Genomic DNA, 20,374 nt, shown 5'->3' on the forward strand with positions numbered 1-20,374 from the left:
TGGTGGTTCTCATGTTCCAAACTTCTGCAACCCATCCAAAGGAAATCACAATTAAATCCCATTGATTTTGCTACAGAAGTGGTAAACATCCTTCACTGAAATCCACCAGCATTAAAAATATGTTTAATAGTTTGAGAAAATAAAGAAACTGGGGCCAAATGCCAAGCTATACTGGAGATCCATTTCTGGAGCTCTGCAACTATTTTTCTCTTTCTAAAGGCACCGATGGGCCCCTCATGTTAGACTGGGGGCACAGTACATGGGACAGTCTAACCATTCCTCTGCTATGTTATCTAGATAGTCTGCAACCACATTGAGCTGCAGTTAGTCACAGCTTACCTATGGAGGGGGAAACTTGTGGGCTTAAACATTTAGATCACACACACCCCAATCTATATCAGAAGCTGCCTTTTCAAAAAGGAAATCGTTTTGAAAGTTTTAACACCAGAGTTGGTGATGTCTTGCCCTAGAGTTTATTTTTCTGCTTGCTTCTCTGTTTCTTGGTTTGCTATATATTTACTACTACATTCCTAATTTATTTTATTGATTTCAACTATTCGTGTGCTGCTTAATCATTGTCATCTCAAAGCAATGTACAGGAGGTCCAGTACAATAACAATAAAATGAATTTCAACTATTAAATCAGAATTAAATTTAAAAGCCCGGCTGAAATTGCAATAAATAAATAAATAAATAAATAAATAAATAAATAAGAGTCTCAATGACCATGTGGCCATGATGGCTACATTCTTATGATTCTTTCACAGAAGTTCAAAATCTGAGTGGAAGCACTTTAAGTAATCTGGCAGATAAAAGTGTCCCTTTGCATTGTTATGAACTTCAGTTTCACATTGATATGAATAATGAAATAAAAATGTCACTTATCTATTATAAATTAGATGCTTAAAAGAGAAACTATAAAAGTTTACCTTTCTTGCTTCTTTTACCATCTTCCTAATAGTTTCCTTTATTGTAAAAGGTTGTATTCGAGGGGGATGGAAGAGCAACTCAATATTTGTACCACCATTAATTCCAGGCATTACATAAGGCCAACCCAAATCAAGATTAGGAGCTTCCACATCTGATTCCATCGGCCAATAAGTTCCTGAGGAAGAGGTATCATCAGCAGCATTGTCAGTAGCACAAACTGTGTTTTGAGGGATTTTCTGAACTGTGTTCAGTATATAATTGATTTCATCATCTGCTAGAAACTCTGCACATCTCTCCTTGGAAAGAAATTCTTGGTAAGCCTCTGAACCACTTTCAATTAACACATCAATGGCAAGCCTGTAACATTCCTTGTAGTGCGGTTCAAGGTAGTTGTCTGATCTACAATCATCATGTAAGGATGACAGCAGAGATGAGGTTTCCATTTTCACAGTAATTTAGGAGCAAGGCTTCTTAAATGCCCATTCATGCACTGTGGGATGTATCTGAGAACAAAACAGAAACAAACAACAGTCAATAGTGTGTGCATCAATATTTACATTATTATAAGCACTGTGCAGATACAATATGAAGTCAAGCGAGAGAAAAGACCTCCCTTGTTTTATCATCACATTTCTTTTTCTTTTTAAATGTTTTTATTAGCAATTTCAACATACCAAAATATCAAAACATATCATATTCATTATTTCCCCCCTTCCCCGCCCATCAAACCCTCCCCCTGAGACTTCCCTCAGCTCCTCTCTCTGATTTTTCAGCACATATTATTCTCTGCTGTTATAAAATTACACAGATCCTTACATTATTTATCTACCATGTTATCAACCAATAAATTTGTGTATGTTTATTCAAAACCTGCCAAGGAGTCCAATTCATTTTGTCTTTTTAAATAATTTATGAAAAGTTTCCATTCTTCCTTAAAGTCACAGTTGTCCTTGTCTCACTGTTTATATGTCAATTTAGCCAGTTCTGCATAGTTCATCAAATTCTCTTGCCACTGTTCTTTGGTCGGGGTTTCCTCATTCTTCCATCCTTGTGCTATTAAGACTCTTGCTGCTGTTGTAGCATACATAAATAAGTTCTTTGTTTTCCTTGGCAGGTCTTGTCCTACAATCCCTAACAAAAATGCTTCTGGTGTTGTTGTTTTTTACAAATGTCATTTTAAACGTTTTCTTCTTTGCACAGTGACTGAGAGGATATCATGGACAGACTGACCATTTTAGTCTCTCACTGATGGCGTTTTTAACACATGCACATTGCAACCATCATTGTTGTCTTATTACGAGTTTATCATCATTTGATTATAATGTTCATCAAGGCCACTTCACAGATCTAAGTTGGTTCCATTACTGTCCTGTCCAGCCTCATCTCCCATCACCCTAAGCACCTGCTTCTTAGAAGACTCGCTTGAAGGCATTCAAACAGTTAGCAATGGCTGCAAGTAATAGTAGATGGCATCCAGTTAATGTCTAGAACTGCAGTGGCACTTGATGCCCATCTGATGAGGCAGGACACAAAATAGACAAGGTGTTTAAGAAATGGTTAATGGAGACAGAGATACAGTGGTGCCTCGCAAGACGAAATTAATTCGTTCCGCGAGTTTTGTTGTCTTGCGATTTTTTTTGTCTTGCGAAGCACAGTGTCGGGAAAGTTTTGGGAAAGCTTCAAAAATCACCAAAGTCTTTAAAAACCTCGAAAAAGGCTACCACACCGCGTTCTATGAGTTGCTCCTCGAAGTCAAGTCGCAACTGTATTAGCGGTGTTAAGAAAAAGGAAACAAACTTGAAAGAAGTTTCCGTCTTGCGAAGCAAGCCCATAGGGAAAATCGTCTTGTGAAGCAACTCAAAAAACAAAAAACCCTTTCGTCTAGCGAGTTTTTTGTCTTGCGAGGCATTCGTCTTGCGAGGTACCACTGTACTTTATTACAAGAGAATGGGTAGGATGGCTGGGAACAAGGAGAACTATATTGCCACCTGCGAGTCTGCAGAATGAGCAATTGCCTTCCAGCTACTGACACACCCAGGTCTCATCAAACTTTCCAGACCTCTACCAGCCTGGTTTGGGGAGTGGTGTGGTCTGAGATGGCGGTGGCTGTCAATCTTAACCTAGAGACTGATAAGGAAGTATAACTGTACCCTTTTGACCCAGTTGTGGCATTTAATGTGGCTGAAATGTTCATGACAGTGTCATGAGACTTCACAGGTATATTGAGAAACATTTGGTGCAGAGATTCCAGAAAATGAAGACAGGGAGGTGCTTGTCGTTAATCCATGATATTCCCTGTGAAGCCCCTCAGGGTTATTGCTGGTCCCTAAACAAAAGGGACGCGGGTGGCGCTGTGGGTTAAAGCCTCAGCGCCTAGGGCTTGCCGATCGAAAGGTCGGCAGTTCGAATCCCCGCGGCGGGGTGCGCTCCCGTCGTTCGGTCCCAGCGCCTGCCAACCTAGCAGTTCGAAAGCACCCCCGGGTGCAAGTAGATAAATAGGTACCGCTTACCAGCGGGAAGGTAAACGGCGTTCCGTGTGCTGCGCTGGCTCGCCAGATGCAGCTTTGTCACGCTGGCCACGTGACCCGGAAGTGTCTCCGGACAGCGCTGGCCCCCGGCCAATAGATGTGAGATGGGCGCACAAACCCCAGAGTCTGTCAAGACTGGCCCGTTCGGGCAGGGGTACCTTTACCTTTACCTTTAAACATTAGATATAGACAGGGCCAGCCAGGACATTTTGCCGTTTGACACCACCAATAAAAGAAGACCAGAGAGCTACAAGTGATATACTCCTCAGTCACCACATCTGCAGCTTGAGGTGACTGACTCATCTTGCCTTATGGGCTGGATTTAAGAGCACCTGAATGTATACTTCTATGTGATTTTATACATAATTGGCTGTTTTTTTAAACAACAACACATATTACTGTTGTTGAATGACACGAACAGTGAGAAGGTAAACCTTCAATGGTTGCAGCTCTACACACATTTATCTGAGAGCAATTCACTGAACTCAACAGAACTTCTACATACAGTACATTTGCACAGAATAGCATTGTAAAAACCCATCCTTGCCTTCTCCTTTTCAAACACTTTCCACCTCTCATGCCTCCTGTACACAGTTTATAGAAAAGAGATACAACTCATCCGCTGCTCCCTAGAACGTGCCCTTGAGTTTACTACATTCCTCTTTCTTTTCCCATGCTGATCTAATCCATTTTCTGCTTGCCTCCACAACAAACCTACATCTCGTCCATGACTAATTAGCAGAGAAACGCTTAAGAACTGCTTTTCTCCCACACCTTGTATCAGACACTGAATCAGCAAGGTGGTTATAGGTATCCACCCTGATTGCTCTCGAAAGCAGCAACATATATATCTGTAGCGATATCAAAACTTGTTCATTAAGTCTTGCATTACAAGCAAAAGCCGCTCAGTATTGCCACAGGAAGAGATACCAATTAGGGTTAAATGTAAAACCTACATTCGTTGCTAATCTTTTATAGAGTTTAAGAAATAGTCTACATTCGTGTGATTTGCCTTTGCAGCAGGGAGAGGAAGTTCTGTTGAACAAGTGCCAACAGGACAACTTTGTTGGCTACAACTTTCCCTCTCTCTCTCTCTCTCTCTCTCTCTCTCCCCCCACACATACCCACACCCACACCCACCCCTTATGATTATGATGACGATACACTTGATATATTAATTGCTGAGAAAGAGAAATGCATAGAAAATAACACTGTGCTACATTTGTTACTAAACATATACAAATCGCTGAACACGCTGCTCTCTTTTGATTTATTTCCTGTATAAATCTTGTATATACCTTTCCGCCAAGGAGTTCAAGGTAGTGTACATGGTTCAGCCCCTCCCCATTTTATCCTCACAACAATCCTTTGAGGTAGGTTTGGCTGAGCTTTTAAATCCAACTGCTAATGATCTGGCACATTAGTAAATGCAGACCTTGGCCATTGGGCATTATCTGATTGGCTACTCTTGTGCACCCATTGAGAATGAGATCCAGCGCTTGTGGAAGACCAATTACCGTAGCTTTGGTAATTTAACAGAGCTGCCATCTTTCAGTGGAATACCAAGATACAGTGGTACCTCGGGTTAAGGACTTAATTCATTCTGGAGGTCCGTTCTTAACCTGAAACTGTTCTTAACCTGAGGTACCACTTTAGCTAATGGGGTCTCCCGCTGCCGCTGCTCAATTTCTGTTCTCATCCTGAAGCAAAGTTCTTAACCTGAGGTACTATTTCTGGGTTAGCGGAGTCTGTAACCTGAAGCGTCTGTAATCCGAGGTACTACTGTATATGCAGGACACTCTCAAGATAGCACTTCCTTCTACCAACATACAAGTAGCCAAGAAGGACTGCTCAAGTCCAATAGTCACTGCAGCAACCACTGGCTTAGAACATTTTCCCCGTGAAGCACCCATGGGACCCAAGAGCAAGCTTTGACTGATTCAAATACTAGGAACTGTTTTGCATATATATAACTCAATCTATAATCTTCGTATTCCCATATTGAAAGGCCCCAGCAGAATTCCCTTATGATTCATTCTCTTATGAACCCTCTTGCCCTGAAAGCATCTTCTTAACGACCATCACTTTCCTCCCTTCTGAGATACATGCAGCCTGCAGTCAAAGCCTAGCCAAACCCTACTCATGTAGAGAATCTCTGTACCACTTGATCAAAGGGTCACTCCAAGAAGGGCACAAATAAAACTGTAAAGAAATTCCACAATCCAATAAAAAGCAAATATCCAATAATATATGTGTCTGGGTAGACTTGGCGGAACAAAAATAAATAAAAAAGAGTGTTCAACAGGCACCTAAAACAATATAGCCAGGATTTCTGGCTGATTTAAATTAGTAGGGAGTTCCAGAACATAGCAATAGATTCCTCAGAAATAGACCTTATGTGGGGTACTTGCAGAAGTGCAAGTTCTGCAGGTTGAAGAAACCAAATTGTTACATGCATGGCAAGCTGAGTGCTTAAATACTAAAGACCCTCTTGTAGAAGACATGGGGTAAAGGTATTTTTTATTAATATGCATTGCCTGGTTAGAATGATCTGAGCACATTGTATTGTATATGACAACTGCTTTTTTTTTTTACTTATTACTATAATTATGCAGGTTGAGTTTTATTTTAATCAACTGCTTGTTCATTCAGCTTTTGAAATTTATTATTATTGTTATTTGCTTTTAGCCTTTATATTGTTTGACATCTTGGGTGGGCTAGGTTCAGAATGGCAGTTTATGAAGATAACTCACCCAGGGAAAAGCTTTAGCTGTAGATTTAAGATCTGCATCCCAATTAACCGGAGAGACTAGCAACAAGCTAAGACTTCAGCACTTTCAATTACAGAAGTGCTGGTTTCTGTAAAGGCCACACAAGATGAGCCATCTCTTCTCCCCAAGCCAAATTTGATGGAGTTTAATGATTCTCTCTCTCTTCCATCTTGTTGTTTTTTTGTTTTTTTTTACAAAGCTGGGAAATATTTTCTACTTAACATGAAACTCTTCTAAAGTCTCTTCTAGCAATAAAACCCAAAAGCAAATGAAGATATTTCTTCCTCAAAGCCAATGTCAGCACATATTTTACACTAATGTCATCTTAAAATGTGTTTAGTATTGGGTACTTAATTTCACTGTTGATATATTAAAACAGGCACCCCCAAACTTCAGATGTTTTTGGGACTACAACTCCCATCATCCCTAGCTAACAGGACCAGTGGTCAGGGATGATGGGAATTGTAGTTGCAAAACATCTGGAGGGCCAAGTTTGGGGATGCCGGTATTAAATAGTGCCTTTCTTTAAAGGCATGTGCAACAACTTTTTAATTGTTACATCAGGAGTTCTTACATATAAGACAAACTGTTTCATTCTATCAGGATCTTCAAAAGATTTGTAATACATAACTAGAAATGTAAAAAATAATTATTATTCAGTTAATTGCTTAAAAACTAGCCTTTCTGGGCCATAAAACTGGCCACAGATGCCCTGCTCACCAGCTCACCATTACAACCCAGTAGGTTTGAGGGGTGAAGTACAAGAGATTGGGCTTTTCAGTAATGGCCCCATCCTTGTGGAATTCTATTGTGTGGCTCCTTCCGTGATTATCTTTCAATGGACCTTGTTTACCTGGCTGTTCCAAGTTGCTTCTAACTGAATAAAACTGGTGCTTTCATTACGGCGTTATGTGGCATGGTTAATTGCTTTATGTTTTAACTTTTTATTATTTAAATTACCCTGAGAGTACCTTTGGCTTTGAAAGACAGTACAAAGATATCTTAAATAAACACAGCCTAACATGGCAGGCACTGTAGTATCACATCATCAGTTTTCTCTGGATTAATTTTCAATTTGTTCACCAGCCACAAAACCTCTAACCACAGTGAGACAGTCCTTTTTCAAAAACAAAATACAAAACATCAAACTGAGAGTTTCTTTTGGTCATTATTCCAGTTCTTTACAGATTCCGTGAGGACACTTGTAGATTAGTTGGAATTTACCTTTTCCCCAATCCTGCTCCCACCTACCAACATGTTTATCTATTAATAATCTGGGAATCACAAGTGGGAATAGTGCTGTTGGACTCAGGTCTTCCCAGCTGGCCTCTCATAGGCATTTGTTTGGCCAATGCGAGAACAGGATGCTAGACTGGATGAACCACTGGCCTGATCTAGTAGGCTCTTCTTATGTTCTTGGTCAATGGCGCAATCAACTATAAGAACACTCAGCTCAGTTTAGTACAGATCCATCTACAACCATGAGTAATAATCTGTGCCCCCCCCCCCCAGGTGCTGCTGGGCTCCAAATCTCATCAGCCTCAGCCAACATGGCCAGTGGGTCAAGGAGGATGGGAAGCGAGCTTGGCAACATTTGGCAGGCCACAGGTACCCCCACCACTGTCCTTAAGAGTGTGCATTTGTAGGAGAGAAGAGCTACTAGTAGTCTCTATGATAGAACTAGGACTGGGCGATATTCTGGTTTTCAACATCACAATATATCACCAGCTAAACATTGCGATATATATCACAATGTCTGAAATATGGATGGAGCTATGTAGAGGCATTGATTGGCTTCACGTTTTTTCTCACATTGTGATTTTTACATAACACACACACACACACACACACAAACTAACTAACATCATGAAACCAATTATCATGATATGGGCTTGAAACCAGATTTGGACGATAATATCACCCAGCTGAAATACACATCATTATTTGCGATGTATTGCCAGGTCCAAAACTCCAAAACCAGTAACACCATATGGACTTCAAACCAGTTTTGGATGATATATTGATATATTGCCCAGCCCTAGACAGAACCTAGTGAGAAAGTGTAGGAAAATAGAATTATTACTTTACCCAGGCTGAAAATTCAGATTTAATACCAGTGTGGTTTTTCAGTGGTTAGAGAGAGTGTAACATAGGGCCTAGACAGATGTGCACTAGGTGGAACTAATTTAAATCTCTGCTCAGCCATGAAGCTTGCTAAAGTAATCCTTGGCCAGTTACACACATTCAAGACTATCCTACTTCAAGGGGGAAATGCCACTCTTATCTTATTGGGGGAAAGTTGTGCTATAAGTGTGAGAAGTAAATGTTTCTTACACAGAATACAGTTCTAGCAAACTTAAATTTCACCTCACTTTGGTTTGGTATAGACTCTATAGAGACCATTACTGACATCAAACAGATCCTCAAAAACATCAGCTTATCTATTAGCAATTGAATACACAAATGTTTTAGCTTATGAACAGATCTGTGCAAACCGATGGCTGTATTTTATGCCTCACACCCCATAATAAGCAATGTGCACAGAATACAAAAAGCAAGCAGATATTAATATAGATGTAAATGAATCACATTTGTATACGTTTAAGGCAGCAATCCCACAAACATTATCTGGTAGGCAGATGTGTTACCCACATTATACTGCATGTGGTTAAAAACTGGGATGTGAAGAAAAATTAATTACATGACAGTTATTAAAATCATGGAATTAAATCCAACAGTTTCCTCATGGATTGGTGTTGGTTATTTATGGATAATTAACTAAATTAGCTGAAGTTTCTACTGCCCAAAACAGTATACAGTACAACAAAAATCCAACAAAATCAAGTTATGCTTAGACCCAATCTACCAGTCATTTCTAAGGCACTCATCAGTACAGGCTCCAGAAGTGTCAATAATGAATGAAATGGAAACTACAGAGCACAGCTGCATTATAAAACAGTTCAATAAAAACATTTGCCACCTCTTTGGGTTCTGGGAGGTGTGTGGAACAGCTGGAAGCAACAGCTAATCAGTGGCCTTAGGCAAGTTACTAGGTCTCAGGCTAGTATCCCATCTGCTTTACGGGAATAATAATAATTAAACCCATACACACACAAACACAAATCCTCTATAGAAAATCAAAATGTTAAATTGCAGTGTCTTTTAACTTTTGGCATTGTAGCTGATCCCTGGAAGAAGCTGAAAGGAACCAATAAGTACTTTTATAGCTGGATCAATGGTCATAGTAAATAAACTTGGACTTTTTCACAGGGTCAGAGACCAACACCATTGTTTTGATCAGAAAACAAATGTATGCATCCCTGTTAAAACTGATTTACAGCACACCTGTTTTGTTCCAAAACCCACACCTTGGAAAATCCCCTCCTATTCTTCACGAAAGACCAAACAAGAAAAGCAGCAGTTGTAAGTGATCCACGCAGATTAGCATGTTCTCAAATCCCCTTCTGAAACATAATACCCCACCCAATTAGGACATTATGAGTCTTGCTAAAACAATGCTTCATTAAGCAACAATAACTGTTCCAGACACTGTTGCACAAGAATGCCATTAATAACACAACAAATAAATGTCTACTAAGACCTACCCACACCTATGGCACTGCTGAGTTAATTACTATATAACACCAATACTAATGTACCACAACTATTAAGTGTTATTTCATCCCTACTGTCTTTCTTCATAATTTGTTATTTAAAAAAGAGAAACAGTTCTTTATAATATAGGTCATTAAAAAATATCTCTAAAACAAAACAAACAGATTAGTAATATCTGTTTAAAGCAGAAGTTTAACTTTTTGAGTCCACGGCTCCCTTGACCAAGTACATTCTTTCTGTGCCCCCCTTGTGGGGCTCAGGAGCCCAATTATGTCACCCCTTGCATGCAAAGCTGCCAGCCTCTCACCCTTTTTCAGACACCCTCCCTTGTGGAGTGTTTCCTCAGCCTCCTCCTCTCTCCTCTCCCCTCTCCTTGGGAGTCCTCTGGGCAGCTGCTGCTGCTGCCCCTGGTCTCTTAGTTGCCCCCCTTTCACCCCAAAGAGAGGTGCCTTCTCACACTGCCCCACAAGGGCCTGGGACTTGTGTGTCCGTTCCCAACAGCAAGAGCTGGCTGGCTGGGCTCCTTCGCCTGCTTGCTTAATAATAATAATAATAATAATAATAATAATAATAATAATAATAATAATAATTTATTATTTGTACCCCGCCCATCTGGCTGGGCTTCCCCAGCCACTCTAGGCGGCTTCCATAGAAACCAAAAAACACTAACATATCATACATTAAAAACTTCCCTGAACCTTAAGATGTCTTCTGAATGTCAGGTAGTTGTTTATCGTTTTGACATCTGATGGGAGGGCGTTCCACAGGGCGGGCGCCACTACCGAAAAGGCCCTCTGCCTGGTTCCCTGTAGCTTTGCTTCTCGCAATGAGGGAACTGCCAGAAGGCCCTCGGCGCTGGACCTCAGCGTCCGGGCAGAACGATGAGGGTTTAGACGCTCCTTCAGGTATACTGGGCCGAGGCCGTTTAGGGCTTTAAAGGTCAACACCAGCACTTTGAATTGTGCTTGGAAACGTACTGGGAGCCAATGTAGGTCTTTCAAGACCGGTGTTATGTGGTCTCAGCAGCCGCCCCCAGTCACCAGTCTAGCTGCCGCATTCTGGATTAGCTGTAGTTTCCGAGTCACCTTCAAAGGTAGCCCCACATAGAGCACATTGCAGTAGTCCAAGCGGGAGATAACTAGAGCATGCACCACTCTGGCGAGACAGTCCGTGGGCAGGTAGGGTCTCAGCCTGCGTACCAGGTGGAGTTGGTAGACAGCTGCCCTGGATACAGAATTGACCTGCGCCTCCATGGACAGCTGTGAGTCCAAAATGACTCCCAGGCTACGCACCTGGTCCTTCAGGGGCACAGTTACCCTATTCAGGACCAGGGAGTCCTCCACACCAGCCCGCCCCCTGTCCCCCAAAAACAGTACTTCTGTCTTGTCAGGATTCAACTTCAATCCATTAGCCGCCATCCATCCTCCAACCGCCTCCAGGCACTCACACAGGACCTTCACCGCCTTCACTGGTTCTGATTTGAAAGAGAGGTAGAGCTGGGTATCATCCGCATACTGATGGACACCCAGTCCAAACCCCCTGATGATCTCTCCCAGCGGCTTCATATAGATGTTAAAAAGCATGGGGGAGAGGACGGAACCCTGAGGCACCCCACAAGTGAGGGCCCAAGGGTCTGAATACTCATCCCCCACCACCACTTTCTGAACATGGCCCAGGAGGAAGGAGCAAAACCACTGTATAACAGTGCCCCCAGCTTCCTTGCTTATTCTGAGGATGCCTCAGCTTATGGCAACCAGCACCCCCTGACCAGCCCCAGAGGCACCATTCGCCTGGGGAGCTTGGAACCAGGGCTGCTGCAACACACAGTCATGCAAGCCTCTGGCATACAGAGTTGTGAGAGGGCAACAGAGGAGAGAGGGAAGGAAAGAGGGACACAGGCCTGTGTTGCCCGCGGGACCCCTGACCATCATTCAAGGCGCCCCAGGGTGCCACGGCACAGTGTTGAAAACCACTGGTTTAAAGCAAGGAAAGTATCAAAAACTCTGATGCAAAAGACCTACTGCCCTATATTTAAACATGTATATTAATACAATATCTACCATTTATACAAAAAGGGAGAACACATGTAATCAGATTTTGTTAGGGACAGGTATCCATATACGTTAAAAGCTTAAAATATTATGGCTTCAATTCTAAGGAGACTTGCTTGAGAATAAACACAGTGGATACAGAGGGACTTCTTTATAAACATGCACAAGAACATGCTTTAAGGCTCCAGTAGGAAGTGGGGCCTACTGAAATCAGTATGACCCACTTCCAAGTAAGCATGCAGAACAGGCTACTGCCTGGTGATCAAGCTGCAAAGACCACTTATAGCAGATGGGAACAAATTCAAAGAAAGAACTGAAATTTAATACGCAACGTTGTTTTATTTGAAGCTTAGGTGTCTAATGGGAATGTATTCTTGAATCAAACTGCTCATGGAGAAGTTGCTCAAGGCATTTGAATTTAATGGAGATCACACTAAGATCACTGTCTTAAACATCCCCCCCCCCCACTGAAGCCATATTAACTTACCTTTTGAATCAGGGATTTCATCTCATTAATACATATAGTTCTTTGATATGAATAATAGAAATTCATTGTTACGGGCTCGATTAGCTACAGGTTAAAAGTGCAAGCAAATATTGTATATGGGAAATATTAAAAGAACCCAGGAGCAAAAAAAGCACAGCACCCAACACTCCCCTAGTTTTTGTGTCTTGCTCAGTGTGGTATAATGTAACACCCAAAAGAGGGTATTTTGGGTACATACTGATGTCCTCCGAACAATTTTTTTTAAAATTTAAATAAATCAGGCCCTTTTGTATAACCATAACAGTGTCATATTGCCTCTGTTCTCTAGGAGGCACTAGACTTAATTGTGCTGGGGTAGAGTCGGGTGGAAAAGAAACAGGATGGAGGTAGAGTTGGGTGTTTCCTGTGGCTGTGTTGTTTTTTGTGTTTGAGAAAAATAACACAGTTCTTGTTTAGCTTCCAGATGACTGTGTCCTCCAAGCATCCATGACATTTGGGACATGTGATTTAAAAGTATGCATGTACATAAATGCCCACGTAAGATGTACAGCCGCCTTGAGAAATGGCTTAAAAGGAGGTATGCAAAACATAAGGCACCTTGAGAAAAAATAAGTGGACTGCAAGTTTGAATGAACAGTATGCCTCTCATCAGCCAGCCTTCGTTTTACATTACTGCTATTTTTCTAAAAACTTTAAGGACACCAGCCCCCCCCCAATTCTAAGCATTCTATTGCTCTACCCATTTGACCTTAAGGGTTTTACTATTGAAGTTAATTTATCCACTATCACACAATATGAAAACAAATTATTATTATTATTATTTCTTTCATCTGTATACCGCCCATCATCTGAAGATCCAGGGTGGTTCACAAAATAAAAATACAAAACAAGAACACAAAATCCATAATAAAACAAAAACAAAGCAATTACACCCCCCCCCCAAAAAAATAGCCCAACACATTTAAGAGGTCATGCAATGTTAATCCGCCAAAGCCTGGTTATAGATGAACAAATGATGTGTTGCAAAATTAGATGGCTGTTAGCATGCTAGCAACCAAGTAAAGATTTTTTGGGTTGATTAATTGTGTGGTTTTTAATTATCTAAACCTCAATAAAAGTGCCTTCGTGAGACTATTGATTTAACAGAGGTTGAACTCTGCGACTAATTCTGCTTCTGCTCCTGTCGTGCGGCTGGTGGATGAATCTGATTTTAAGAGCAAAACAAATGCACTGTAATACCAGTTCCTAAGAATCGCAGGTGGGCAGTGTTATTGCGCTCGGGTTGGGCCTGCCTGCTTTCCAAAGACATCTGTTTGGCCATTGTGAGAACAGGACGCTGGACTAGGCGGGCCATTGGCCTCATCCACTGCGCTCTCATTTTTGATGTACAGGCGAGGGTGGCTTTCCACCAGTCCAGTCTTTCTACTAATACTGCTTGAAAGCTAGACTCAGATGCTGAAAGCAAGCCCACCATGTTTGAATGACTTACTCCCAAGTAGCCTTACAACCTGAATGTACACCATTTGCCTTCCAGATCAGTTAAACAAAAAACAAAAAAAAGACAAATGTTAGCCTCACAGGTGAAAATAGCCTGGAATTCTTAACCCTGTTCTCTTCCACATGAAACGCATCTGTGGCACTTGAAACAGGAATGATTTTTATCTGGTGAGAAGGGAGACAACCAAATCGCACCAACTCTGCCCTTCCCATCATGTGGTAGCTCTTCACCTTATCCTTACTCCTGGGTCTCTCCAACCATTGGTGCCCAGATGATCTTGGACTATAACTCCAATTTTCCCCAGACAATTCAGCCAATGGTCAGGGATGATGGGAGTTGTAGTACACCAACACCTGAGAACTTAAGGTTGAAGAACACAGCCCTAGTCAAAACTTTGTTGGATAGCTCTTATTTTCCTGTCCTGCCAAGTCCCTCTAAGATATACAACCGGGTGTCCTTTCCTTACAAAGCAACGTCCTTCCCTTTTACAAGACCATTAACTCCAGGGCTTGTGCCGCGTCCGTTATGGGCTGGAGTGAGAAAAGCCTCCTTGGAGTCCTCGGTTTTATTTTCTCCTCACGTCGGAAGAGCAGCCCCATCCATTTTAAACTAGGAGCCATGAGAATGTCTACACACTTGGGCAAACAAAAAAGCACTAGAAACCGGAGTCAGACCTTTCCCCCCTGTCGACAGAAAGAGGGCGTCAGTGGAGAGGAATGTGAGATGACCAGGCGCGCATCGGCTTCTGTTCAAAAAGAGAACGGGAAAAAAGTGGGGGGGGGGGGACGACTAGGCTGGTGTCTTGCCAAATTGGAAACTCCCTCCGTTGCCTGCCGTGCACCTTCAAGAGAAACTCGCCCAAACTGAGAGGGCGGAGGGGAAGGCTGGAAAAGAAACTCGGGACCACTTACTTTGCTGCGTCCCCGCGCGCTTGGCCGTCCGTCCCCTCGGAAGCTTCGCCTAGCATGGGAATTGGCGCGGAGGCAACTGCGCGCACCGGGGGAAAAGTGGCGAGCTTCAAGTTGCAACACGGCTCCCCTCCTCGCAGGTATTTCCCGTCCTCCTCGCGCTCGCTCTCAGGAGCGTTGTGGGCAGGGATGGGCGTGGAAACCAGTTCCAACATGCTCGAGAAGCGCAAACCCAGCCCTGGCGGCCGCCGCCAAAAAGGAAAGAAAAGAAAAGCAGCAGCAGCAGAAGTGGAGCAAGAGCTTGGTTGAACCCAAAAGACCCAACCTTTTCCCGAGCAAAGTACATGCCTCCTTTCCATTGTCAGCTCAGCAGCTGCTGCGGCTTCCGAGGGGCGGGTGCTGGAAGGGCGCCGAGGGCAAGAAGGTGGCTTCAGAGGAAGTGGGAGACTTCTTAGGGTCTCACCAGGGCCGTCCCCTCTGTAAGGCCCAACGAGGCAGCTGCCTCAGGCGGCGGCCCCCTCCCACAGAGAAGCCAGCTCTCACAAGAATTGGCATTCATCTCATTTTTTTAAGGCACCACGATACCTGTCTCCTGCCAGGGTTGCCATATTTCCGGACATATGGCAACCCTCCTAGTGCCCCCTTCACTGGAGAAGTTCTAGGTTCTGGTCACCTGCAGGTGCTTCTCCTTGTCTCTCTGGTGAGGGTGGGTGGGCAGGAGGCACCTATTGTGGTGCCAGAGAAGTCCTCTACTGCCTCTGCCTCCACAACAACAATTTATTTATGCCCCACCCATCTGGCTGGGTTTCCCCAACCAATTTGGGTGGCTCCCAATAGAATATTAAAAACACAACAAACATCAAACATGAAAAACTTCCCTAAACAGCCTTCAGATGTCTTCTAAAAGTCTGGTAGTTGTTTTTCTCTTTGACATCTGGTGGGAGGGTGTTCCACAGGGTGGGTGCCACTACCGAGAAGGCCCTCTGCCTGCTTCCCTGTAACCTTGCTTCTCACAGGAAGGTAACCACCAGAAGACCCTCGGAGCTGGATCTCAGTGTCCAGGCAGAAAGATGGGGGTGGAGATGCTCCTTGCTACCATAAGAGAAGCGTCATAAGAGAAGTGAGGAGAAGCTACTATCACTCCTCCTGTGTTGGTGGTGTCTTCACTGCTGGAAGCTGTGCAACCAGTGCTATTTTTCTATATATAAAAAAGAGATGCCAGAACTCACCATGAACTCCTGCCTTCTTCTCTTATAATGGCTAGGGCGCCCACCTGAAAGGTGCCAGAACCAGGTTCCTGCGAGTTCCGGCTGAAAAACAAGTCCTGTGCACAGACTTGGGTTCAGGGGTCAGGGAATGGCAGAGGTGGCAGTTGCCAGGTGAGACAGCACCTTCCTGTTTTGCTTCAGGTGGTAAAATGGGTCAGGCCACCACTGGTCACTTCAGGGTGATCTGTAAATTCCGCTGGTTTATATCGATTCAGTTCAAATGGTAATTTATTTGCCAATGGCAAAATAAAGCCACCTCTGCTGCTTCATCATCTGGTGTCTCCAAGACTTGTGGTGAAAGAGACTGATAACAAAGAGTGAGCAAAGTGAATGGTGACTGCACTGCCTGCCTCCTGCCTCTGAGGTGGAGTGAAGACTAACTAGCTGTGAGGGCCCAAATCTCCCAATGGGTTCTCTCACACTAGCAATGGTGCATTTTTCAGTTACAACTAGTCATAAGTTGGCAGTTGTGGGTCCTCTCAAGGCACTGGGGCCTTGGCACTGGCTCATCTGTGATCATGGTTTTGGCAATGATTGCACCAAGCTTGAGTTCTCGTATATTTGCATACAAGAATGAATGAAGTCTCACAAGAGTTCTTTCATGTCTACTAACAATGGAGAAACATGCACAAGTTGTCTTCCCAGGTTATGTTTGTGCTCATGATGCACACATGTAAGTACTGCTCAAAAACCTCTTTCATGTGAAAATCCTGAAATGTGTACACAAAACGTGAAAGTGATTTGCACACCCAGAGTTAAAGTTTATGCAAAAAAGCCACCTTAGAAAGCACTTTGTTGGTATGTGGATTTTAACTGTCTGAAATTTAGGCTGCTCATATTATTTCTATTTATTAGAGAACTGTAACCACTTGTGGCTATTATTATTATTATTATTATTATTTCCATTTTACAAAAGGGAAACTGAAGCTGAAAGATAATGACATTCCTAAAACCATATATCAAGGGAAATGGACTCTCAATAGAAGCTTTTATGTTTTGGATTAAGGAAGTCAGAGACACTTCCATCAAACTGATTTATTTTAAAGGACTTCCTTCTTACTCTAGAACAGTAACATTCTACAAGCGTACTTGATGCCTCTCTCACCAGAAAAAGAAGTGAAAGCTAACAATGGGTAGGTGGGGGAATAAGAAGAGGGAGAGGAAATAGGGAAAATATTTAATTTGATTTTTTTAAAAGTTTATTTGGTTGAAGAGTTCAGTAGTTTTGAGGATGTTGAAATGAAAAGCAACTTTCTACTAACAGTCTGATTCTTATGTGTAGAGGAACATTTAATCTATAGCAATCCAATTAAAAACACTAGCACCATTTAATTAAATTAAATGCATATGTAACATTTCCAATGCCAATTTCAGGAAGTGGTGCTTAACAATTCAATGAGCAGGAGGCAAGGCAGTCATTCTCAGGTTTTCAGCTGTGTTACTGGTTTTCTAGGAAGCTTCTTGCAGATGATTTTTTAACAGTTTTAAGGGATGAATATTCAGAATTTTGCAGTGGCAGGTAAAAACTATGGATATGCTTCTGAAGGATTTCTGTTTATAAAACCCTTTGTGAGATACAGTTTACCTGGTTATCTGATCAACATTCTTCTGCTCTGCTTTAGGAAGGATGGCCAGCACACAAAGGGATTGTTTATTCTTCAACTAGCAGCAGAGTTCTATTATGTTATTTGCTCTACAAAGAGTCTTTCAAAACACAGTGGACTAATAAGCTTACTTTCCTGAACACCTGTTATATTCCATCTCCTCCTTTTTCTAATGATATATGCCTTCTCTCTTTGTTCTGTGTTCAGCTTACACGCCACAGAAGATGACACACAAATCATAAATTACAGTTTCTATGTTTCTTGGTCCATGATGAGCAAACGCTTCTCTTAATTAAAAAAACAAGCAAACGAGAATTTGTAACGGTTCACTGCTATGCATTCATTCAGGAGCAAATCCCTTTTAGTTTAGTAAGGCTTCTTCTCAGGAACATGGGTATAAAATTGTAGCCTCAAAGAGAGCAATCCTAGGGTATGGTAGAAGTCTGTGTTATCAACAACCTCAAAAGCCCATTTCACAGTCAGCGAAGGAAACACCAAGCTAAAGAGTACAGTGGTACCTCAGGTTACATACGCTTCAGATTACATACGCTTCAGGTTACACACTCTGCTAACCCAGAAATAGTGCTTCAGGTTAAGAACTTTGCTTCAGGATAAGAACAGAAATTGGGCTCCGGCGGCGCGGCAGCAGCTGGAGGCCCCATTAGCTAAAGTGGTGTTTCAGGTTAAGAACAGTTTCAGGTTAAGAACGGACCTCCGGAACGAATTAAATACTTAACCTGAGGTACCACTGTAACAGTAATGAACAGACCACATTTTAGAGAATGAAGCACATGGCAAAGGCATGACAAATGGAAAAGAAAGCAGATAAAAAAGACATTACAAAGCCATATAAATAACAATATTCCCACCAATAGTGGCATCTCGGCTAAGTCGGCAGCAGCCTAGACTGACAGGTTCCTCCCCCTTCACTGGAACCTTCAAACATGTGTGCAAGACACAGTAAATATTAAAGGCTAAAATGTAAATCACATAACGTGAATTTAGGAAGAATATCTGAAGAAAAATGTTTTCAAAGCATTTTACAAAGTAAAATTGGACGACAATATAAAACAGCCTATGTAGGGGCTCAAGGTCTGTTAGTTCTAGCATACCATCTATCAAAAGCTCATAATATCAGGATATATTGCTATTGGCAAATGTCATCATAAACTTATAGAGGTATGGGCAACTAGAGGTCTCTGCAGGCACAGCATGGCCAATTCCAAAATGGGCACAATAGGATCCCTCCATTCTGCTTAATCTCTAGGCTAGGTAAAGGTAAAGGTACCCCTGCCCGAGCGGGCCAGTCTTGACAGACTCTGGGGTTTGTGCGCCCATCTCACATCTATAGGCCGGGGGCCAGCGCTGTCCGGAGACACTTCCGGGTCACGTGGCCAACGTGACAAAGCTGCATCTGGCGAGCCAGCGCAGCACACGGAACGCCGTTTACCTTCCCGCTGGTAAGCGGTACCTATTTATCTACTTGCACCCGGGGGTGCTTTCGAACTGCTAGGTTGGCAGGCGCTGGGACCGAGCAGCGGGAGCGCACCCCGCCGCGGGGATTCGAACCGCTGACCTTTCGATCGGCAAGCCCTAGGCGCTGAGGCTTTTACCCACAGCGCCACCCGCGTCACAATTAGTAGTCTCCTTCAGATCGGTTTTGTATGGGAACGTTCTTATTTTAGCAGTTATCCTTTGATAGAAAATGTTGTTTCCTGACCCTTTAGTGCCTCCTAAAATCTTGCACTTTAAGCAGGGTGTGCCCAGGGTATGCCTTGGGGATTCAAAGAAATACAAGAATTTAAAGAAACATAAAACATGTGTAAATGGGAAGTGTGATTTGTGAGGTTTGGGGCTGTGCACACACTCACAAACTGACACACAGTACCTGATGACATCTAAACATACATAGAAGCCGTTTTCTCCAACTCAGGAAGCCTTGTTTTTAACCGTCACGCCAAAGTCATATTTGATCTCCCATCTTAAGTTAAATTGGTGTCTGGTGGCCAAACATAGACAAAGATCTCCACCGCCATCTTGGGAACTCTCATACACTGAAATATGCCACAACTAACAGGGCAGGGAATATTTTTTTTAAAAAAAAGCCATTCTAAATGAATCACCAAATGTAATATGTGTTAGAAGACATCTGAAGGCAGCCCTGTTTAGGGAAGCTTTTAATGTTTGACAGACTATTGTATTTAAATATTTTGCTAGAAGCCGCCCAGATGGGTGGGGTATAAAATAATTTATTATTATTATTATGAGCTGGGAGCTTGTTACAGAATACTACAAGCGATGACATTTCAATTGGTTTCTAGTTAAATTCAGATATTTTAAACTATAGAGTCTCTTGCTTGTGGATGACATCTGTTTCCCCCTCATTTCTTGATATTTTTATTGTTTCTGTAGGGCTTCACTCTTCATTGATGAGATCACTGTGTGCTAGTTTAGGCTAATGATAGGAATATGCATATAAGATGGTTGCTTGCCTCCCAGTGAGGTCAGGTTTATATAGGATTGTCATATTTCAAAAAGTAAAATTCCTGACACCCCCAAAACAGTGATTCTGAGCTTTGGGAACTGTTTCCGCTGCGTTTCCCCTCATGTTGCCATAGATCTGGGTTTCCCCTGACATTTTGCAGATTCAGCTGAAAACCAGGACATGTCAGGAATTTTCCTGACGTACAGCAAGCCTGCCTAGGTTCAGAATT

The 20,374-nt window shown here is 42.5% G+C and overlaps 1 protein-coding gene across 1 annotated transcript in view; it reads right to left on the minus strand.

The window, feature by feature from the left end:
- Positions 1–14,952, minus strand: part of FAM83B (family with sequence similarity 83 member B) — a 47,346-nt gene extending 32,394 nt beyond the window's left edge. Inside the window, exons 1-2 of the mRNA XM_082218265.1 lie at positions 14,792–14,952; positions 930–1,433 (exon numbers count right to left, since the gene is read on the minus strand). Coding sequence (XP_082074391.1) covers positions 930–1,373 — 444 coding nt within the window. The 5' untranslated portion in view covers positions 1,374–1,433; positions 14,792–14,952. The remainder of the gene's footprint in view (positions 1–929; positions 1,434–14,791) is intronic.
- Between the last annotated feature and the right edge of the window lie 5,422 nt (positions 14,953–20,374).

This window comes from Podarcis vaucheri (assembly GCF_965113315.1).
Source record: "Podarcis vaucheri genome assembly, chromosome: 3".
NCBI classification, from domain to species: Eukaryota; Metazoa; Chordata; class Lepidosauria; order Squamata; family Lacertidae; genus Podarcis; species Podarcis vaucheri.